General features: G+C 48.7%; 1 protein-coding gene across 1 annotated transcript; it reads left to right on the top strand.

Moving 5' to 3' along the window:
- Positions 1 to 15,552: 15,552 nt before the first annotated feature.
- Positions 15,553 to 18,332, top strand: LOC123346911 (olfactory receptor 4D5-like). Its single transcript, XM_044984355.1, has 2 exons — positions 15,553 to 15,569; positions 17,435 to 18,332. The coding sequence occupies exons 1-2, from the start codon at positions 15,553 to 15,555 to the stop codon at positions 18,330 to 18,332; spliced, it is 915 nt and encodes a 304-aa protein (XP_044840290.1).
- Positions 18,333 to 21,118: the final 2,786 nt, after the last annotated feature.

The following is a 21,118-nucleotide window of genomic DNA, read 5'->3' as shown; positions in this document are numbered from 1 at the left end:
GAATTGAGCTTTTAAGAATTTATTTTATACCCTTCAACAAACAAGTGATGTCATTGCCAATTACTGACTTCAGCTAAAAACCCTTCCCACCCCAGGTACCAGTATTATCTCAAAAAGCAGGGCCTATGTGAGCCCAGGTGCAAAGGAAAAACTGTTGGTCAGCAAGAAAGAGAGGAAGAGTTAGGGAGGAAAGGCCTTGGGGAGAAAGGAGGTTGGAAATCTTATCTGGATTAAGACTGGAAATAAGGGTGAACTGTTTCAAACTGGTTTTTAGCTGAACTCAGTAATTGGCAATGACATCTCTTGTGGGCTGTTGCAGAACCTCTCCCCTCTGATGGTAAGACACAGAGCCAAAAAAGGGAAGCCCCATCATGCAATCACACTTGTACATTTCTCTATCTCTCCCTGAAACCTAATGAAGTTGCTCCACCAACAACTCCTATTGTGAGGCTGTTGCAGAACCTCCCCCCTCTGCTGGTTAGACACCAATTTCCAGCCTGAGTTTGTGCATGGCCAGGTTAGTGGTTGGAGCAGGTTGGGGCGGACAGCAGAACAGTGCAGCAGACACGGAAGAAGCAAAGCAAGAATAAAGCTGGGTGTGAAAACCCACCTGGCTGTGAGATCTCAGTCTTCTCCTCCTGCCTCTGCTATGAAGAGGATAGGGTGAGAGGGGGCTGATATCTGCTCTCTGAGCCACTGGGTGCCTGGGATGTGGTCTCTGGAGTGGGTGGGAGCAGCCAGATCTGGATTTGATCCCTGAATGATCTGTGGACACCCAGGGGAGTACCAGGGGGAGCCCCCCTCCAACCTTTCACACAGCCCCAACACACACACCCCACATATTTCCCCACACACATACACATAGCCTTCCACAGAGTCGTCCCCACCCCGCAGCCCTTCCACAGCACACACACACACACACAGACCTCCCTACCACACACACAGCCCCCCAACCCCAACAAACAGGACTTGAGGGTGTTAAGAAGAGGCCACACTAAAAGTCCCTGCGCCAGCCCGGGGACACATGGCAAATCCCAGGCAGGGGCTGGCAGCACTAAGACAGTGCTCTGTGTCCTAGCAGGTGCTGGGTTCTCACGCAATATCCAACCACTGAGAGGGGTTCATTCCCTCCAGCAGATGGCAGCAGGGACACACACAGGTCCTCAGCGTGGGGCGAGCCTTCCCTGAGCACTGTCGCTGTGCATCTGTCACCCAGCAGCCCCACCCCAGAGCTGGCCGCATCTCAGCACCAGGCGAGCTTTCCCCATGCAGTACCACTGTGCGGTTGTTCCCAACCTTCTCCACCCAAGAAGTGGCTGCATCTCACCTATGCTGCATAGGGCAAAGATGCTTTATAAACATGGGCCAAGTGTAGACCTCGCGCTGTGGGGGGATGATGTATTTCTTCTTTTCCAAGCCAAGGGAAGAGCAAAACCCTTTTATGTGTGGAGTCCCCATTGTGTGGGCCCTGTACTCACCCAGCACCTCATTAATCATTATTATTAATCAACTAGAAGGTCGCACTATTCTCTGCTTCTCTAGTCCAAGCTGTTCACCCAGCTAGGCCCTGCCTCCACTATGGCTGGCCCCTGGCACCCGCTCTGGTCGGAACCCAATGGACGAGGGTGTGGTGCTGACAGCTGGCCAGCTCGGGCAGGACCTCGAAGAGGTTAATTTACTGTGTGGAAGTAACAAAGGAATGTTGAATGGGGATAACAGACATAGGCCCATTCATATGTGTTGATAAAAATCAAGAATAGATGCTAATTGTATTTGTCTTCTATATCAAAGGTGTTTGATAGACCAGTGTAACCAAATTAGCTTGTAGTTGCTAAATCTTTTTCATGCCTCTTTATATTATGCATGTATCCTGTGCTCAATCAACCTTAAGATCAAAGATGTGCATACTGCATGAAACTAATGATATTAACTATATTGTCTTCAATTATTTATCCCTGTTATAATGAATGTCCGGCAATTACCTCATGCAAATGAAGGTAACTGGATTATTTGTGTATGCATGGGGATAGAAGGTTAACTTCAAAACAAGGGTCCTTGGTTTTACAATTGAGGTTCACAAACTATTTGCATTGCCTCAGAGGAAAGCCCCTGCTGGGACAGCTTCTGTGAAGAGGCCTATCAGCTTGCCAGAGAACTGGACCTTGGGCACAATCCTGCCATCACTGATCTGCTGAAACTCTAAACAGGAAGAGTGTTAGCCATAGGACTGAGATTCTCAAGAAACTGCCATGAGATGCCCTGAAAGATTCATGAAAGGACTGTAAAAGACTGATAGAGGATCAGCAGACATTATACCTCTACTAGCAACTCGACTCATGTATTCTGATTCATCAGTAATGTATCTTATCTGCTTTAACATTTAATAACCCTCATTTCTTTTTCTTAATTAATAAATCTTTGGTTAGTTTACTAAAGTTTGGCTCTCAGCGTTGTTTTTTGGCGAGAGCCTGAGCATCCTATGACCTGTGGGTAAGTGGCCGATCCTTTGGGATTGGAAGAACCTAGTGTACGTGCTTTTTGGTTTTAATAACCTTTTATCACAAAGTCCGGTTTGCCTCAGTGATAAACAGGGGCTAGAGACCCTAGGGGGACTACTTGTGACTCTATGGTAAATCTAATGTAGTGAACCAAGAATACACTTTTATTGCTGACTTGGTGAAATCAAATAGAATATACCACCAGTCTAGGGTACATGCCCTGTATTCTGGCCTGAGGTTGGCTTTCTTAGCTGCATCCCACACCAGGCAGCGTGACAGGGGGTCAAAATGGGAAAACTGGAAAAACTCGCCACTAAAATCAGGCTTTTCCAGTTTTTGCCAAAATCAACAGCGTTTTGACTTGAATGGGGCTGAGGGACCTGGCTTTGGGGGGGCCTGGATGGAGGTAGGGTGAGGGGCCTGGCTGGGAGATGAGAGGCCCGGCTGGGAGGGCTGGATGAAGTTGGAGTGAGGGACCTAGTTGGTGGGTGAGGGCCTGGCTGGGGGCTGGATGGAGTGGGGGTAAGGGCTGAGCTGGGGGGCTGGATGGAGTGGGAGTGAGAGGCCTGGCTGGTTGGAGGGGAGAAGTGAGGGGGCTGGCTGGAGGGACTAGACAGAGTGGGATGAAGACCCACTAACTTGAAGTCCAACCCTTACCCTAACCCTAATCCTGAACTCACTGCCTCACCCCCATAACCACAGCAACCAAATGGTGATTTTCCAGATTTCCCATTTTCACCTAAATCAGATGCTGTGACCCTGTGTACCTAAGGGATACAGGGTGAATCGCTACAGACTGCTTACAGCGCCAGGGAGCCTTGTCTGTGCCCAGTCGGGGAAATTCACCCCAGCCTACCAGCTGCTGGCAATACAAGCACCCCGCTCTGGGAACCCTGCGCTTCCCCTTTGCAGGCTGGCAATTTGCACCCCTAGTCCTTCGGCTCCCTAAGTGAGTCCTTGGGGCAGGGCAGAGAGAACCTGGGCCTATATCTCTGCCCCGGGGCACAGGTTCATCCAACCTGTTTGCACACCCCAGTGCGCTATACTCGAGTGCCCAGTCCCTTGACCTCTGCACATCCGCAGTCCACACAGATTCGCTGCCTCCCTGAAAGCAGTGACCCCCGTTCACTAGCTTCACTTCAATTCAACACTTTCCTTAGCACATGGCTTAGTTGTGTCTATAGTAAAACCAAAGAGATGTTTGTTGGACAAAGCTTAAGATAAAGACTCAAACAGAAGCCAGTATAAGGATTGGAATCATGGTTACAGATAAAACACAAATATAAAACTCCATCTAGGGACCCTACTGACTAATGAGTTCCTCTCCTGTCTAATTTCTCACCCAGTGACCAGTCTGTGCAGCACTTGTCCAGCTGAGAGAGCTGGGATCCACTTGCCATGAGATGCTCACTCTGGCAGAGCGTCGCCTACCTAACAGATCGCGTCTTCTGCCCATCTTTCTCCTGTTATATAGTTCCAGACCTTCTCTCTCTTTTCATCACCAGGGCGCTTCGTTAACTTCAGTTCAGCCCAATGGTCCCCATATTCAAGGTATTTTACTTGGACTCTTTTGTGCTTTGTAAAGGCCTAATCTTTCACCTTGTCTAGACTGTAACCACTTGGCTGGGCTGGGTGGAAAGCTGTCAATTGTTCTCATTCATGGCTGAGTTAGCTCAGAGAATCCCCCCACCCCAGGTGACTGGTTTCACTTCCAGCAGCTTTGGAACACAATGTTCTACATGCTACACAACTCTTAATATATTTTTCATACGTACACCCCACAACAGCCATGACAACCAGTGAGTTCTTAGTTGTCAGCAAAGACCACCCAATGCTCTTTTGGTGAAGATGGCGATCACGGGGAAACATGGAAGGCGAACCCCTTGAGCCACCCCTCTTGGCCACGTGTCCTCAGCAGAGCAGCCACCCCCAGCCTGTAGGAGGACACAGAGAAAAGGAAGGTACCCAGGACCACGGCAAAGATGAGATCGAAGCTCAAGATCTGGGCATGTCCCACCAGAGAGCAGGCCAAGCGAGCAGTAACTCTGGGTCACACAGAAAGTGACTAATTACCTTTGACTCCCAGCAGGATGACCTGGAGTCCAGGGCCACAGGCAGGAGGTACCACAGGAAGCCAGAGACCCAGCAGGAGGCCACTAGGTCTCAGCAGAGTCAGTGGCATCTGAGGATGGGGTAGTGCTGGGAGGTGGAAGATGGCCAGATACCTATCCAAGGCCCAGTGAGAAGAAGAAGTAGAACTGGAGGAAGCAGGCATGGAGGGAGATCTGCTCTAGAAATTATTTTGGGGAAATCCCATGGCCTGTGTTATGCAGGAGGTCCTATGAGATGGTCACGCTGGTCCCTTCTGGCCTTAGAATCTATGAACCTATGAATGGTGCCATGGAGGCACACTAGGTTGGAGAGCATCTGTGACACATGGATGTGATGTGGCAGGTATCTGGCCAGGAGACGTTCCCCAGCAGGGTGTACCTGGGGAGCTGGGCCAGATGGGGTCCTGATGCATGGTGAGGTTCCCAGCCAGGACGAGTGCATAGAGGGCCGTGAAGAAGGCAGAGAGGAGGAGGTGACCACACCGGCTCCCAGGGAAAGCAGCCAGGATGAAGTCCTGTTCCATAGACCAATTCTAAGACTCCATTTGGAATGAGAGGGAGATGGGAAAGGAGACGAGGGATTATGGGTAAAGTCTGCCATGTCATAGGAAAAGATGCAGCTGATCCTGGAGTGGGGCATGGTGGCTGCTTATGCAGGGATCCCTCACCTCATGCTGAGATGCAGCCACCTCTGGGGTGAGGTAACTGCTTATCCAGGGATTGCTCACTGCACACTGAGATATGACCACTTATGGGGTTGGGCGCAGGGACTGTTTATACAGAGGTGTCTTGCCTGGCGCTGAGATACTCCCATTTATGGAACTGGGTGCAGAGGCTGTTTTTATTGAGCTCCTTCACCCAGTGCTGAGATGCAGCCTCTGTGAGGTAGGGCATAGGGGCTGATGGCCCACCTAGGACCTCTGCCCCATCCATCCCTCCCTGTCCTCTGACCGCCCCCAGACCCCCCAGCCCTGACTGTCCCCCGCCGCCCCATCCAACCAGTCCTCTCATTGCTGACTGCCCCCGGACTCCTGCCCCCATTCAACCTCCCTGTTCCCTGCCTTATGACCGTCCCTTCTCCCTGACCGCCCCCAGAACCCCTGCCCTAACTGCCCCCTGCTGCCCTGTCCAACCCCTCCCTCTCCTTCCTGATTGCCCCCTGGGGCCCCTGCCCCCATTCAACACCTCTTTTCCCTGCCCTCTGACCCCCCTGATCCCTATCCACACCCCCATCCCCTGACCACCACCCCGAACTCTCCTGCCCTCTATCCAACCCCCCTGCTACCTGCCCCTGTACCGCGCTGCCTGGAGCACCGGTGGCTGGCGCTGCTACAGCCGCTCCGCCCAGAGCACCAGGACAGGCAGCCATGCTGCCGGCTTGAGCCAGCCACGCCACCATGCAGCACAGAGCACCGGGTCAGGCAGCACAGCTGCAGAGCCCTGGCCTGGCAAGAGCTTGCAGCCCTACCGCCCAGAACAGTGAGCTGAGGCTATGGGGGAGGGGGAACAGCAGGGGAGGGGCCGGGGGCTAGCCTTACATAAGAACATAAAACATAAGAACGGCCGTACTGGGTCAGACCAAAGGTCCATCTAGCCCAGTATCCTGTCTACCGACAGTGGCCAAAGCCAGGTGCCCCAGAGGGAGTGAACCTAACAGGTAATGATCAAGTAATCTTTCTCCTGCCATCCATCTCCACCCTCTGACAAACAGTCTAGGGACACCATTCCTTACCCATCCTGGCTAATAGCCATCAATGGACTTAACCTCCATGAATTTATCCAGTTCTCTTTTAAACGCTGTTATACTCCTAGCCTTCACAACCTCCTCAGGTAAGGAGTTCCACAAGTTAACTGTGCCTTGTGTGAAGAAGAACTTCCTTTTATTTGTTTTAAACCTGCTGCCTATTAATTTCATTTGGTGACTCCTAGTTCTTGTATTATGGGAATAAGTAAATAACTTTTCCTTATCCACTTTCTCCACATCACTCATGATTTTATATACCTCTATCATATCCCCCCTTAGTCTCCTCTTTTCCAAGCTGAAAAGTCCTAGCCTCTTTAATCTCTCCTCATATGGGACCCTCTCCAAAACCCTAATAATTTTAGTTGCCCTTCTCTGAACCTTTTCTAGTGCCAGTTTTTTGAGATGAGGCGACCACATCTGTACGCAGTATTCAAGATGTGGGCGTACCATCAATTTATATAAAGGCAATAATATATTCTCTGTCTTATTCTCTATCCCCTTTTTAATTATTCCTAATATCCTGTTTGCTTTTTTGATCGCCTCTGCACACTGAGTGGACATCTTCAGAGAACTATCCACGATGACTCCAAGATCTTTTTCCTGATTTGTTTTAGCTAAATTAGTCCCCATCGTATTGTATGTATAGTTGGGGTTGTTTTTTCCAATGTGCATTACTTTACATTTATCCACATTATAGTTCATTTGCCATTTTGTTGCCCAATCACTTAGTTTTGTGAGATCTTTTTGAAGTTCGTCACAGTCTGCTTTGGTCTTAACTATCTTGAGCAGTTTAGTATCATCTGCAAACTTTGCCACCTCACTTTTTACCCCTTTCTCCAGATCATTTATGAATAAGTTGAATAGGATTGGTCCTAGGACTGACTCTTGGGGAACACCACTAGTAACCCCTCTCCATTCTGAGAATTTATCATTAATTCCTACCCTTTGTTCCCTGTCTTTTAACCAGTTCTCAATCCATGAAAGGACCTTCCCTTTTATCCCATGACAACTTAATTTACATAAGAGCCTTTGGTGAGGGACGTTGTCAAAGGCTTTCTATAAATCTAAGTACACTATGTCCACTGGATCCCCTTTGTCCACATGTTTGTTGATCCCTTCAAAGAACTCTAATAGATTAGTAAGACACAATTTCCCTTTAGAGAAACCTTGTTGACTTTGACACAACAATTTATGTTCTTCTATGTGTCTGACAATTTTATTCTTTACTATTGTTTCAACTAATTTGCCGGGTACCGACGTTAGACTGACCTATCTGTAATTGCCGGGATCACCTCTAGAGCCCTTTTTAAATATTGGCATTACATTAGCTATCTTCCAGTTGTTGGGTACAGAAGCGGATTTAAAGGACAGGTTACAAACCCTAGTTAATAGTTCTGCAACTTCACATTTGAGTTCTTTCAGAATTCTTGGGTGAATGCCATCTGGTCCCGGTGACTTGTTACTGTTAAGTTTATCAATTAATTCCAAAACCTCCTCTAGTGACACTTCAATCTGCGACAGTTCCTCAGATTTGTCACCTATAAAAACCGGCTCAGGTTTGGGAATCTCCCTAACATCCTCAGCCGTGAAGACTGAAGCAAAGAATTGGTTTAGTTTATCCGCAATGACTTTATTGTCTTTAAGTGCTCCTTTTCTATCCCTATCATCGAGCGGCCCTACTGGTTGTTTAGCAGGCTTCCTCCTTCTGATGTACTTAAAAAAAACATTTTGTTATTACCTTTCGAGTTTTTGGCTAACCATTCTTCAAACTCCTCTTTGGCTTTTCTTATTATACTCTTGCACTTTATTTGGCAGTGTTTATGCTCCTTTCTATTTACCTCACTAGGATTGGACTTCCACTTTTTAAAGGAAGTCTTTTTATCTCTCACTGCTTCTTTTACATGGTGGTTAAGCCAAGGTGACTCTTTTTTAGTTCTTTTCTGTGTTTCTTAATTTGGGGTATACATTGAAGTTGGGCCTCTATTATGGTGTCTTTAAAAAGCGCCCATGCAGCTTGCAGGGATTTCAGTTTAGTCACTGTACCTTTTAATTTCTGTTTAACTAACCCCCTCATTTTTGCATAGTTCCCCTTTTTGAAATTAAATGCCACAGTGTAGGGCTGTTGAGATGTTCTTCCCACCACAGGGATGTTAAATGTTATTATATTATGGTCACTATTTCCAAGTGGTCCTGTTATTATTACCTCTTGGACCAGCTCCTGCACTCCACTCAGGACTAAACCTAGAGTTGCCTCTCCCCTTGTGGGTTCCGGTACCAGCTGTTCCAAGAAACAGTCATTTAAAGTATTGAGAAATTTTGTCTCTGCGTTTCGTCCTGAGGTGACATGTTCCCAGTCAATATGGAGATAATTGAAATCCCCCACTATTATTGAGTTCTTAATTTTGATAGCCTCTCTAATTTCCCTTAGCATTTCATCATCAGTATCACTGTCCTGGTCAGGTGGTCAATAATAGATCCCTAATGTTATATTCTTAGTAGAGCATGAAAGTACTATCCATAGAGATTCTATGGAACATATGGATTCATTTAAGATTTTTACTTCATTTGATTCTACATTTTCTTTCATATATAGTGCCACTCCCCCCACTGCACGACCTGTTCTGTCCTTCCAATATATTTTGTACCCCGGAATGATTGTGTCCCATTGATTGCTCTCAGTCCACCAGGTTTCTGTGATGCCTATTATATCAATATCCTCCTTTATCACGAGGCATTCTAGTTCACCCATCTTATTATTTAGACTTCTAACATTTGTGTACAAGCACTTTAAAAACTTGTCACTGTTTATTTGTCTGCCCTTATCTAATGTGTCAGATACCTTTTTATGTGAACGTTTCTCGTCTGATCTGGCCCTTACATTATCCTCTTCCATCCTCGGTTCTTGACTATAACCTAGAGAATTTCTATCAATAGACTCTCCTCTAAGAGAAGTTTCTGTCCGATCCACATGCTTCTCTGCAGCAGTCGGCTTTCCCTTCCTTCCTTCTGGGCCAGGAGCTCAGGGGCTGGACAGGAGGGTTCCGTGGGCCGGATGTGACCCACGGGCCGTAGTTTGCCCACCTCTGCCTTAGGTATTGCAGCCAGCCCTTGTTGCTCCACCAGGCAGAAGTGTTCCATATCTATCAACTACTTTAACCACAGTGATCTGTGGGTAATGTGGATCAACGCTGAATTAATATAACAGCATTCTTTTGGGGAAAGTCCTACAGTTGTGCCTGTGATTTTGTCTTTGCTTAGAAAGCAGGAGAGGGTGAAAGCACGAGCCCGTTAAATGATTTGTTTCTTCTTTAGCATTCACAGGTTTGAGTTACGTTATTTTCAGAAGCGGGATGGGTTTATAAAGAACACTTCAGTTTATAGAAATACTTGTGGCACCTTAGAGACTAACACATTTATTTGAGCATAAGCTTTCATGGGCTACAGCCCACTTCATCGGATGCATAGAATGGAACATACAGTAAGAAGATATTCATACATACAGAGAACATGAAAAGGTGGAAGTACCCATACCAATTGGCCTCTTCCAGTTGGTATGCGTACTTCCACCTTTTCATGTTCTCTGTATATATAAATATCTTCTTACTGTATGTTCCATTCTATGCATCAGATGAAGTGGGCTGTAGCCCACGAAAGCTTATGCTCAAATAAATGTGTTAGTCTCTATGGTGCCACAAGTACTCCTGTTCTTTTTGCTGATACAGACTAACATGGCTGCTTCTCTGAAACTTCAGTTTATAGCAATTGCCTATAGAAATGAATTACCAGGGGATCACAGTGTTGTGCTAGTTTCATAATGACCAGTTTACAAAAGCAATAACGTACAGGTCCCGTAATTACCACTGTGGGGTTCTGTGGCGTCTACACCGCATAGAAGAAAGCAGGTTTAGCCTCTCTACTAGCTTACTGTTATGTGTATTACCCAAGATCCCCACTGTGCTTGGTGCTGCACATACACATAGTAAGAGAGAGCCTGGTCCAGATCCTCACAGGTATTTAGGTGCCTGACTTCCATTGAGAATCTGGGTCTTCCTGCTTCAAAGAGTCTACAGTCTAAACAGAGAAGACAGACAAAGGGTGGGAGGGGAAACTGAGGCACGGAGCAGGGAGGGCCCAGATCCACAAAGGTATTTAGGCACCTATGTCCCAGTTTTCGGCACCACTGTGATCCACAAATTCCCACCTGGCTGCCACCTCACCCTGTAGGTACCTAAACTCACTCAGTGCCCAAGTTTTCAGAGTAAAAGTTCCCTGGTTTGTTTCAGCCTCTGGTCATGTACACTGCACCTCCCTCCAGGCACCCAGACTCCTGCCTCCTGGTGAGCCCCGGGGTGATGCACAAAGCAGGGATGATAGGCAGAGGAGCATCTGTCTCACCCGTCTGGCCTGATCCGGAAGGGGTGCTCAGAGGCTGACCAAGTCCCTTTGTGGAGCTGAGAGGAAGTGACTTGCTCAGGGTCACACCGCAGGGGAATAGGTGAGCAGGGAATGGACCCCGGAGCTAGCTGGAGTAGGACATATGGTAAAACTAGCACAATTTCTGGCCTCAGTTAAAGCTGCACAAACTCCAGACATGCCACGTGGCTGCTACGAAGGTGCAGCAAGGGGCCTTCCCTGCGTCAGTCTCCTCACGGCTCCATAGGCGTTCGGCTTTCAGATGAATCCTGCATTTCACCAGGGTGAATTGTCAGCCATGTTGTGTCTCAGGACACTACCTTCAAATGGCAGGTAGAGCAGAGTGAACAGATCTCTGGCCAAACACCCCCAGGACAAGCCGATGAGTGTGCAGTGGGACTGCCTGTGGCCAAGGCTGCTGACAGACAGCTGTGGCAGCTGGTCAGTGTGATTGTCCTGGTTTGGGTGACACTGAGTTAGCCAGGTTGTGGGGCATCAGAGGCCCGAGCGCTGTGAGATGCTCAGGAAAACGCGGGGCACTGACTGACAGCTGGGGGAAAGTTTGTGTGAAAAAGGCATTTTCTGTCAGGAAATCAGTCCCAGGGAAAATTTCTCAGCAGCTCCCCTCTCAGTGCTCCTGCGGTCTGGGTGGACAAGGAGGAAGCAGCCTAACCCAAATGCAAAGGAACAAGGAGTAGAGGGGGCGCAGAGGCAGGAACCGAGAGAGGGTTGGGGTCGGAGGCAGGAGTGCACACCGATGGGGAAGAGGAGCAGAGGGAACATGGACGTGAGGGGCGATGGCACGACTGTGTGGTTTATACAGTCTGCACCAGCAGCCGCCATAGACCTTGTGCAATGGTTTTATTGTTCTGGCTTGCGAAAACTGGAGGCCAGATTCTCACACTCTTTGGAAGGAGCCGGTGCTTACGAGTCTTCTGCTGCATTCCTGACCTGTCTCACTGGCTAATGATCCAGTGATTTTGGCCTAAGGAAAAAACTCAGCTAGTGTGTAGAAAGGGGAGACATCGGCCCTGGTCTCTGTTCTGTCTTAAGGCCTGGAGGCCAAGCGTTAACAGAGGACATCAGATTTGGCGTAATGACGCTCTTCTGGCTGCCAAAGGGAAAGCACCAATGTCAGAGAACTAATCGGGGTGACGCAGAGAGGGCTAGGAGAGACCGCTTTGCCTGTGGAAAAGGTAGTTCCCCTGCCTCATTGTGCCACATGGCTGTCCAGAGTGAGGGTTTCACAGACCCCCCGTAGATGGCACACACACAAGGAGCAGGAAGAGGTGCTCAGACACCCCCAGAGGGACAAGCCCCCCCCATCCTGGCTCACATGAGGAGGTACGAGGAGGGGGATCACCTCCCCCAGAGGGTCAGAGGACCCCAGATCCTGGTGCACACATGCAAGGGAAGAATATGGGGCTGACAGGAAATCCTGCCCCTATTTCTTCTCCTTTCCCCCTGCCACTCACTCCCATGTCTGCCTTTCTAGTGTCCCACCCCTCCCCTACCACTCCCCTGTGGAAGCCAGAAAATAATTAACAAGGATTTAAAGGGATCTTAATGAATATTAGTTAGTTAGCATGAGTTAGGCTAGCTGTGACCCTAATGACGTGAGATTTGTAGAAGCAAGATAATGTAAGACAGAGTGAACTGTGTGAAAGTTATTACGACCTTGCAATTCAGATAACCAAATGTGCAGTCTTGCTTTTTTCTAGTAGTGAGACAAATAAGATAGCAGAAAGGCTTATGTATAAACAAATGCAATTGTTTTCTCTTTACTGTCTCCATGATTGCTAGCTATTGTCTGTAACAAAAGTATAAATGCTTGCTATATTTGTTTAATAATTGAGAGAGACCTGTCCGGGACAAGGGGCAACCCTGTTTCCTAGGACACTCCCTCCCTCTATTGTAATTACTAGAGAAAGAATAAAGTATTTGATTTTGCTGCACCCAAACAGAAAGCGAGAACTGAGTTTTTCTCCGACACCCCATAACCCTTCCCCCGCTCCCATACCTGTGCCCCCCAGCTCCTCTCCCCTCCCATCTCCGTGTTTCCCCCTCCCCTCGCTACAGCCCCAAACCCCTCTCCCCTCCTAGCAAACATTCACAGCTTTGAGTTACGTTATTTTCAGAAGCGGGATGGGCACGTTTCCCAGAGTAACTCTGCCCTGCCAACAGAGATGGGTTTTAGCATCACGCCTGGAGTCCGTTTTCAGATCCCGGCCCTCTGCTGGGCCCCAGCTGGTGCTGGCTGGGTGTTGGTCAGGATCAATGGCCAACTAGCTGCTGTGGAGGAAAAAAGGCAGGCGAGACTGCGTCTGGGCTGTCCTGTCCACGCATGCTCAGTATAATCCGTCTGGGTCGTGAGTGTCGGGCACGTGCCTAACGTGAGAGCGTAACTCTCGTGCCAATCTCATTTTCAATTGTCTCCCCCCGGGAGGAGCATTGGGTGCCATGCACTATCTGGGGCACATGTCCAGCTACAGCCCTGTGCCTGGATCAAAGCCATGGCTCGAGCCCCACATCTGGGGGGAAAAGAAAAACGGTAGAAGCCCCCAATTAGGAGAAAGGCAGTTTGGTGGGGGAGGGGGCTGTATCTCAGGAACCCCTTGGTTGAAACGACCCCAATTCTGGATCCCTAGTCCTATCCTGAGCGCGCTGAGGCACGCCAAACGTCAAGACAATCTAACTGTACAGATTTTAAATCACTTACACTACGTCCATGCTACAAGCCAGAGGTGTGATTCCCAGCTAGCACAGACATACTTGCGCTAGCTCTCTGCTGAGTGAGTGTGTTAAAAATGGCGAGTTAGCCGTGCCATGTATGTACCCACGGGGTTCTGGTGGGTTTGTATGTTGGGCGGCCAGCACAATGCTGCCACTGCCCATGCTATCGTATTCCACTGCTATTTTTAGCGTGCTGGCGTGGTGAGAGGTCGTGCAAGTACGTGTGTGTGAACTGGAAATCACACCCTGAGCTCGTAGTGCAGATGTAGCCTTAGAAAAGTTGGTTTTAATTACCGCAGAGGCTGGTGACCTGCTCTAATAATCCCCTTTGCAGCTGCACCTCTGAGCATCACAGCACCCATGGTCCCAGCCCTCCTCCCAAGGCAATTTGCAATCACCAGCTGGGTCTCTCCCTGGCCCAGCTCTGGAGCTGATATATCAGCACTCTGGTCTTTGACAGTAGGAGGTGCATGTATGAGATGCTCTGTGGTGGGGACTGCTCAACCTCACCAGAGTTGACTTCCTCAGTCCCTCTCCAGTAGTGTTGGCTGGTGGTTGAGAAGACCCTGGAACTACTGGGATGTGTGGTGACAAGTCCATCAGTGGAGGAACTCCATAGGCATTGGAGGAGAGGCACCAAGGGCCAGAGGGGACTGACCCATGGGTGGCTGATGTGCAGGTAAATGGGAGTGCAGGAAACTGAGCTGGGAATCTCTGATGTCCATTGGATGATTCAGAGATACTCAGAGGTGGTGCAGCATGGGGAGAGGGTGGGTGGGAAGGGATTACAATAATAGGAGTTTCAAAAGGCAAAGAAGGTAGAGAGCGGGGTATGCATGGAGATAGATCAGTATGTATAGGAATAGAGAAAGAGCAAGAGATAGAAGGGTGTGCATGGTGGTGGATAGATGGATGGATAGGGGGTGGGTATGAGAATAGATAGCAGAGTGTGTATGGGAATAGATAGATTAGATAAATAGGGTGTACATGGGGATGGATAGATAGAGAGAGAGAACAGTGTGTAGGGGATAGATGGATGGAAAGATGGATCAATAGAGGATGTTTATGGGAATGGATGGAGAAAGTAGAGTGGTGTGTGTGTGGGAATAGAATGAAGGATAGTGGGATTGATAGAGAGGTGTTTGTGGTGATAGGTTTATGGATAGATAGATGGAATAGAGGGTGTTTATGGATTTAGATAGATATGTGTGTATGGGGATGGAGAGATGGATAAATAGGTGTGTATGGGGGGAGAAAGCGGTTTGTATGAAGATAGTTAAATAGAAATCAACATATTTGTAAGATATTTGAAACAACCAACATATTTTGCTATAATCATTTGATATTACCACAAATGTGTGAATTTTTATCTGATAAAATCAACTGATTTATACTTATTTGATAAAATCAGTGGATTCATTTAATGTTTGTTTGATAAAATCAATGCATTCCTGAGATATTTATCTGATAAAATCAATACATTCATAATATATACAGATATATATATTATAACATCTTAAAATCAAGACTGGCCCCCTTTCTGGAAGATATTCTTTAGCCAAATGCAAGGTCTACACAGGGCTGGCGCAACCCATTAGGCGACCTAGGTGATCACCTAGGGTGCTAACATTTGGGGGGCAGCAACCGCGGCAGCCGGATCTTCGACTGCCCCAGTCGTTGGTGGTATTTCAGGGGTGTGACCTTCTGCCGCCTCTGTTGGGGGCGCCATTTTGGGAGCGGGACCTTCCGCTGCCTAGGGTGCCAAAAAAGCTGGCGGTGCTCCTGGGTCTACATTAGTCAAACACAAATTATCTGCTTCAGTACTGGGGTAACCGGATGAAATTCTCTGGCCTCTGATATACAGGCGGTCAGACAAGATGATCTAATGAAAATGTATTTACCAGACAATTTTCTTGTTAAATCAATATATTACTGTGAATAATTATTTGATAACAGCAATCTAATCTTGCTGTATTTATTTGATAAAATCATAATATTTAGGAGATATTTGATTAAATTAACTTTTTCATAAGATACTTGATTATTCACGGAGATGTTTCATCTGATAAAATCAGGATATCATTAAGTATTTATGTGACAAAATCAATCTATTCATGGGCTGTTTATTTGATACAAATCAAGAAAAGGAGATTGTAGAAGAATATTTGTCTATATGTATGATGAAGATATAGATTGGCTATATCATAGATATAGATCTCTTACCTATATCTCCTAAATATGATGAAATTGGGTCTTCAGTATAGTGTCAATTGGGTCAGTATTTAGCAGGGCAACTATACTGTCATTGTTTCAAATGTACTTTGTGTTACTATGTGAACATTAACATTTACAAATCCTTGGATCTTCCTTCTATCCGGATGACCATGATAGTTTAACCTCGTGGCTGAGAGTATTTTCTCTATATCGAGGTCCTTATTTACTTCTCATCACAGTAACCTCACAAGCATTAGGAGTTTGCCCTTGTAATACACCTGAGAGGGAGGGCAGGATTTTATTCCCCATTTCACAGATTGGGAAACTGAGGCACAGAGCAATGCAGGGCTAGAGTCACAAAAGGACTTAGGTGCCTAACTGCCACTTTCAGCAACTGCATCCCAGAATCGGGCCCCACTGGGATCCCCAGACCCCTGCTCAGCCGCTGCCAAGATCTGTGGGCGCCTACATTGGTTTGGCACTTATATTTCTCCAGTAAAATTCCTTAGGAACCTGCTTCTGCCTGTGCACATGCACACTGCAGCCCCACACTGGACATCCACACGCCTCAGCCTTAGAGCAATGCCCAAACTGGGGAAGGACAGATGCGCCCAGTTCACCCGTGGGGCCTGGTCCAGTGGGTGGGCTCTGAGCTCATCTATCGGATCAGGCCACTGTAGGTAAGATTACACCAAACGGCCTGGGAGCAGGGGGACACCTCTGAGGCAGGTGCTCTGCCCACCAGGCTCCAGAGTCATTCTCAGGGCTGTGTGATCTCACTCTCTGCCTCTCACCCACTGTGTCTTTCATTCTTTAGGCAGAGTGGCCCAGCTCTGATGGGACAGACTGTGGGAGTGCCCCACCCCTCCATCCCCCCATGAAAGTATCTAACAGCCCAGGGGTTACAGCATGTGCAGATCCACGTTCAAACCCTGTCTCCCCCTCCGGCAAAGGGCGGCTTGAACAGGACGTGTCCCCACTGGTACTAACTGCGGGGCTGAATGCTATGGGGGAGTCCCTCACCCCAGCTCCTTTCACAAATGGCATTGCTGCCTAGCTCCAAGGGAGGGTTTGCAGCTGTGACCTCCAAGAAGAGGGAGGCGCTGAACTGCCTGCGTGGGGCAGGGCTTAGGATACAGCCTTGCCTTGGCATCTCCCATTGGTTAGCTCAGGCGCCTCCCCGCCTAGCGTGCTGCCTTTTGGGAATCCCATTCGAAGGTGCCTCTCTCCCCATTCATTGTGTAGGGAGCCTGGGCGCCGAGCTCAGGCCATTTGAATCCCGGTGATTGCCTGGGAGCCTGGGAGTTAGCTGCGGTGATGCTCAGCCTGGCCACGCCTCAGCTCCTTGGGGAACTGGGCCCGACGTGCCGTGCCCCAGGTCACAAAGCTGGGCTATAGCAAAGCTGAGCCCAAGTCTCCTGAACCTTAACCCCAAGGCTAAGAAGCAGCTCCATAGCTGGGGCTAATTGGCATGACTCCGTTGACTAGAGAACCTCGGGAGGGGCTTGTTCTTTCCACCGGGAGTACCTGAGTAAGAGCTGAGGGCCAGGTTTTAAAGGCACTGAGGCACCTGGGTGTCTGGCCCTCAGTAATCACTGAGTCAGGGTCTCAGCACTTGTTTCTTTATCCCTTCCCATTAATATCCATATTATTATCCCCATGGCCCCAGGGTCTGTGTGTAAGGCACGAGCTGCCTCCATGGAAGAGGGGAACCGCAGCACTGTGACCGAGTTCGTACTCCTGGGACTGACCAAGTCCTCGGAGCTCCAGCTTCTCCTCTTTGTCATCTTCCTGGCTGTGTATGGTGCGACAGTGCTGGGCAACCTCCTCATTGTGGCGCTGGTGGCCTGTGAGCCACAGCTCCACACCCCCATGTATATGCTGCTGGGGAACCTCTCCTTCCTGGATTTCTGCTACTCCTCCATCACTGCCCCCAATTTGCTGGCAGGCTTCTTCCTTCAAGCTCAGACCATCTCCTATGGGGGCTGCGTGGCCCAGATCTTCTTCTTCCACTTCATCGGGGGCATCAAGATCTTCCTGCTCACCATCATGGCCTACGATCGCTACGTGGCTATATTCCATCCACTGCGCTACATAGCCATCATGAACCAGGCTGTTTGTGTGGGGCTGGTGGGGGTGTCCTGGGCCGGCGGCTTCATCCATTCCATCATCCAGGTCTCCATCATCGTCCAGCTGCCCTTCTGCAGCCCCCATGAACTGGACAACTTCTATTGTGACGTGCCCCAGCTAATCAAGCTGGCCTGTGTCGACACCTTTGCTGTTGAGCTGCTGATGGTGTCCAACAGTGGCCTGATGTCTCTCCTGGGCTTTCTGGTGCTGCTCGTATCCTACTCTGTCCTCCTGGCCAAGCTGAGCACACGCTCCAGTGAAGGGCGGGCTAAGGCGCTCTCCACCTGCGCCTCCCACCTCACCGTGGTGACCCTGATCTTTGGGCCTTGCATATACATCTATGCCCGGCCCTTCCGCTCCTTCCCTATGGATAAGGCTGTTTCTGTTCTCTATACAGTTGTCACCCCAGTGCTGAACCCTGTCATCTATACTCTGAGGAACAAGGACGTGCAGCTGGCTGTGAGGAAGCTTAGGAAGTTACATTTGTGACACCCGGGTTGGGACAGCAGGAAAGGAATGGGATTTTCCATCACACCTTCCCCCATCCCCCTGTGTGCATGTGGAAATACACCTGGAATAGGAGCACAAGTGCTGCTCCTACAAGATGGGAACAGAACTTCTCCAACTTGTCCCACAGCAGTTCCAGTGCTGCCCCTAGTAGATGGGACAGGATCTGTCGCCAAGGAAAGTCAAAATTGTAACAAAAGTGCCGGGGGGCAGGGTGGGGTGGGAGACTGGATTTTGGGACTGGAGCTGATCCAGGTTTTCACCCTCCTGAATGGAACTGGGACTTCCTTGTATGCTATTGGCCCTGTACCGTGGAGATGCAGGTGGTGCACCCTATTGGTTGGAATTGAAATTGCATCAGCCTGTGTCATAGACCTTCTAGAGCAGTGGTTCTCAAGCAGGGGTACGCATACCCCTGGGGGGTACACAGAGGTCTTCCAGGGGGTACATCAACTCATCTAGATATTTGCCTAGTTTTACAACGGTCTACATAAAAAGCACTGGTGAAGTCAGTACAAACTAAAATTTCATAGAGAATGACTTGTTTATACTGCTCTATATACTATACACTGAAATGTGAGTACAATATTTATACTCCAATTGATTTATTTTATAAATATATGGTAAAAATGAGAAAGTCAGCAATTTTTCAGTAATAGTGTGTAATAACACTTTTGTATTTTTATGTCTGATTTTGTAAGCAAGTAGTTTTTAAGTGCGGTGAAACTTGGAGTATGCAAGACAGATCAGACTCCTAAAAGGTGTACAGTACTCTGAAAAGGCCGAGACCCACTGCTCTAGAGTGGAGAGTCCCTACTGGTTGGGGTGAGAAGTGCTCCTCCATGTATCATGGGCCCTACGGTGCACAGGTGGAAGTGGCTGAGTCTGGTTATTTTTGCATCCATCTGATTTGGCTACTAGCCCACAGCTTTCTGGTAGGTTCTGGAATGAAGCATGCTCAGCCAGAGTGGCATCCTGCCAGGGGAGAGATTTATTACAGTATTGAGGTCAGCAGCTTGTGGCCTGGGCTAAGGAGCTCTGGGCTCCAGTCCTAGCTCTGCCACAGACTTGCTGTGTGACATTGGGCAAGTCCATTATGCTGGGATTTTGAAAGAAGACTAAGAGAGTTAGGTGTCCAAATCTCATTGGGTTTGGGGTGTCTAACTCCCTTGGGCTCCTTTGAAACTATCAGACTTAATCTCTCTGTGACTCAGATTCCCCATCTGTAAAATAATCTTTCCTTTGTCCTATTAAGACTAAAAACTCTCCAGAGCAGAGACCGCCCCAGATTGTGTGTCTGTGCAGCGCCCAGCACAATGGGGGCCTGATCTCATTTGGGGTCTTTGCAGCTGTATGGGGAGACTTTGGCAAACCCGTAAAGTGCTTGAAACCACTATGACTTATTGTTAAAGGCGGCCTAGTCAGCAAGCTGTAAACTATCTGGACAGAGCTCACGGGGTGAAGCAGGAGGGACTGGGTCACCAGAGGTTCAGTCCAGGAGGCGATGAGTCCAGGTGGCCTCCCCAGAAGGGAGAGTGAGACCCTTTTGGGGTCTGGCCCATCAAAGGGGGTCCTGCAAGGGACTGGTCCAAAGCTGGGGGCACAGCATCGATACTATGTATTTGGGACAGTATGTGTGTGAGGCTGTTCCCCCTGCCGGAGGCTCTGGGATCTGCTGTGCATTTGTGTGTGTGTGTTTTGTTGTTGTCCCCTGCTCAGTGTGTGAGTGCAGGTGCATGCATCCCTGCTGTCCTCTTCTCTCGCTCGGTGTGTGGGTGTGTGTGCATATTTTCCTTCTGCGCCCTCTTGGAAGGAAGGACACCTGTTCTTTGTGAGAGTGTGTGTGTTGGGGGGAGAAGTGCAAGCTGCTTTGTGATGCATGGACACAGCTCAGTTCTGGCCTGGGACTGGCTTGTGTAGTAAGTGCAGGCCCTGATAAAGACCCAGTATGAGGCCTGAGGCCTGAACTAAAGTAATGGTCAAGACTCTGCTAACATAAAAGCAAAGTTAAGCTGTGAGCCAGAAGCCGACTTGGTTCACAGAAGCTGGCACGGAAAGGGCTGATGCTGCAGAAATACATATTTACCTAGCATACCAAAGGATAAACACAGCATTAGAACATATTATACTGAAACATTCCATAGATAATAAAAGGACAGGCCGACCCATGCCAATGACAGGGGCAAAAGGGTAAAATGATGGATAGAGTTGTTTGATCGAACCAACATGTACAAGGTAGAAGGCGGCATCTAAATACGTAGAGGTGTTGTACCTTGCTACGTAGAAAGGTGGCCCCTCAATACGTCAGGTGTGATGTGTAACTTGTTTGTATCTGTGTATAAGAATGCATCCCTGGGGCGGTGTCTTTGTCCGGCCGAGGGGGCAGTGGAAATTCCCGCCACTGACTGAGCCGGGTCCATTGCCAAGAGGCACTTTCTCGTAGTATGCCCTGAGTTAGGCTAAGAAACCTACAGGGAACTGCAATTGTGTCCGAGGTCGCAATAAACCTAGCCGACGTGGCTTTGCATCTTACTGGACTCTGTGGTTATTGGGGGTTCTCGTCGGGTCTGCTGTGTCAGCTATCTGCGCAGAGCTGGGGCAGCACACAGAGGGAACTCACACACGCAGCCGAGTGATATCAACAAGGAGAAAGCAGAGCACCATACCGGTACTACTCTGATAACACTTCTGACAACAGCTTGCCAGGGGCTGCTGCAGCTCAGAACTCAGTAGAAATACCAGAGGCTGAGCTCTGAGGATGCAGGGCC

This window comes from Mauremys mutica, chromosome 12 (genome assembly GCF_020497125.1).
Source record: "Mauremys mutica isolate MM-2020 ecotype Southern chromosome 12, ASM2049712v1, whole genome shotgun sequence".
In the NCBI taxonomy this organism is placed as follows: Eukaryota; Metazoa; Chordata; order Testudines; family Geoemydidae; genus Mauremys; species Mauremys mutica.
This window is presented reverse-complemented; position numbering and strand designations above follow the sequence as displayed.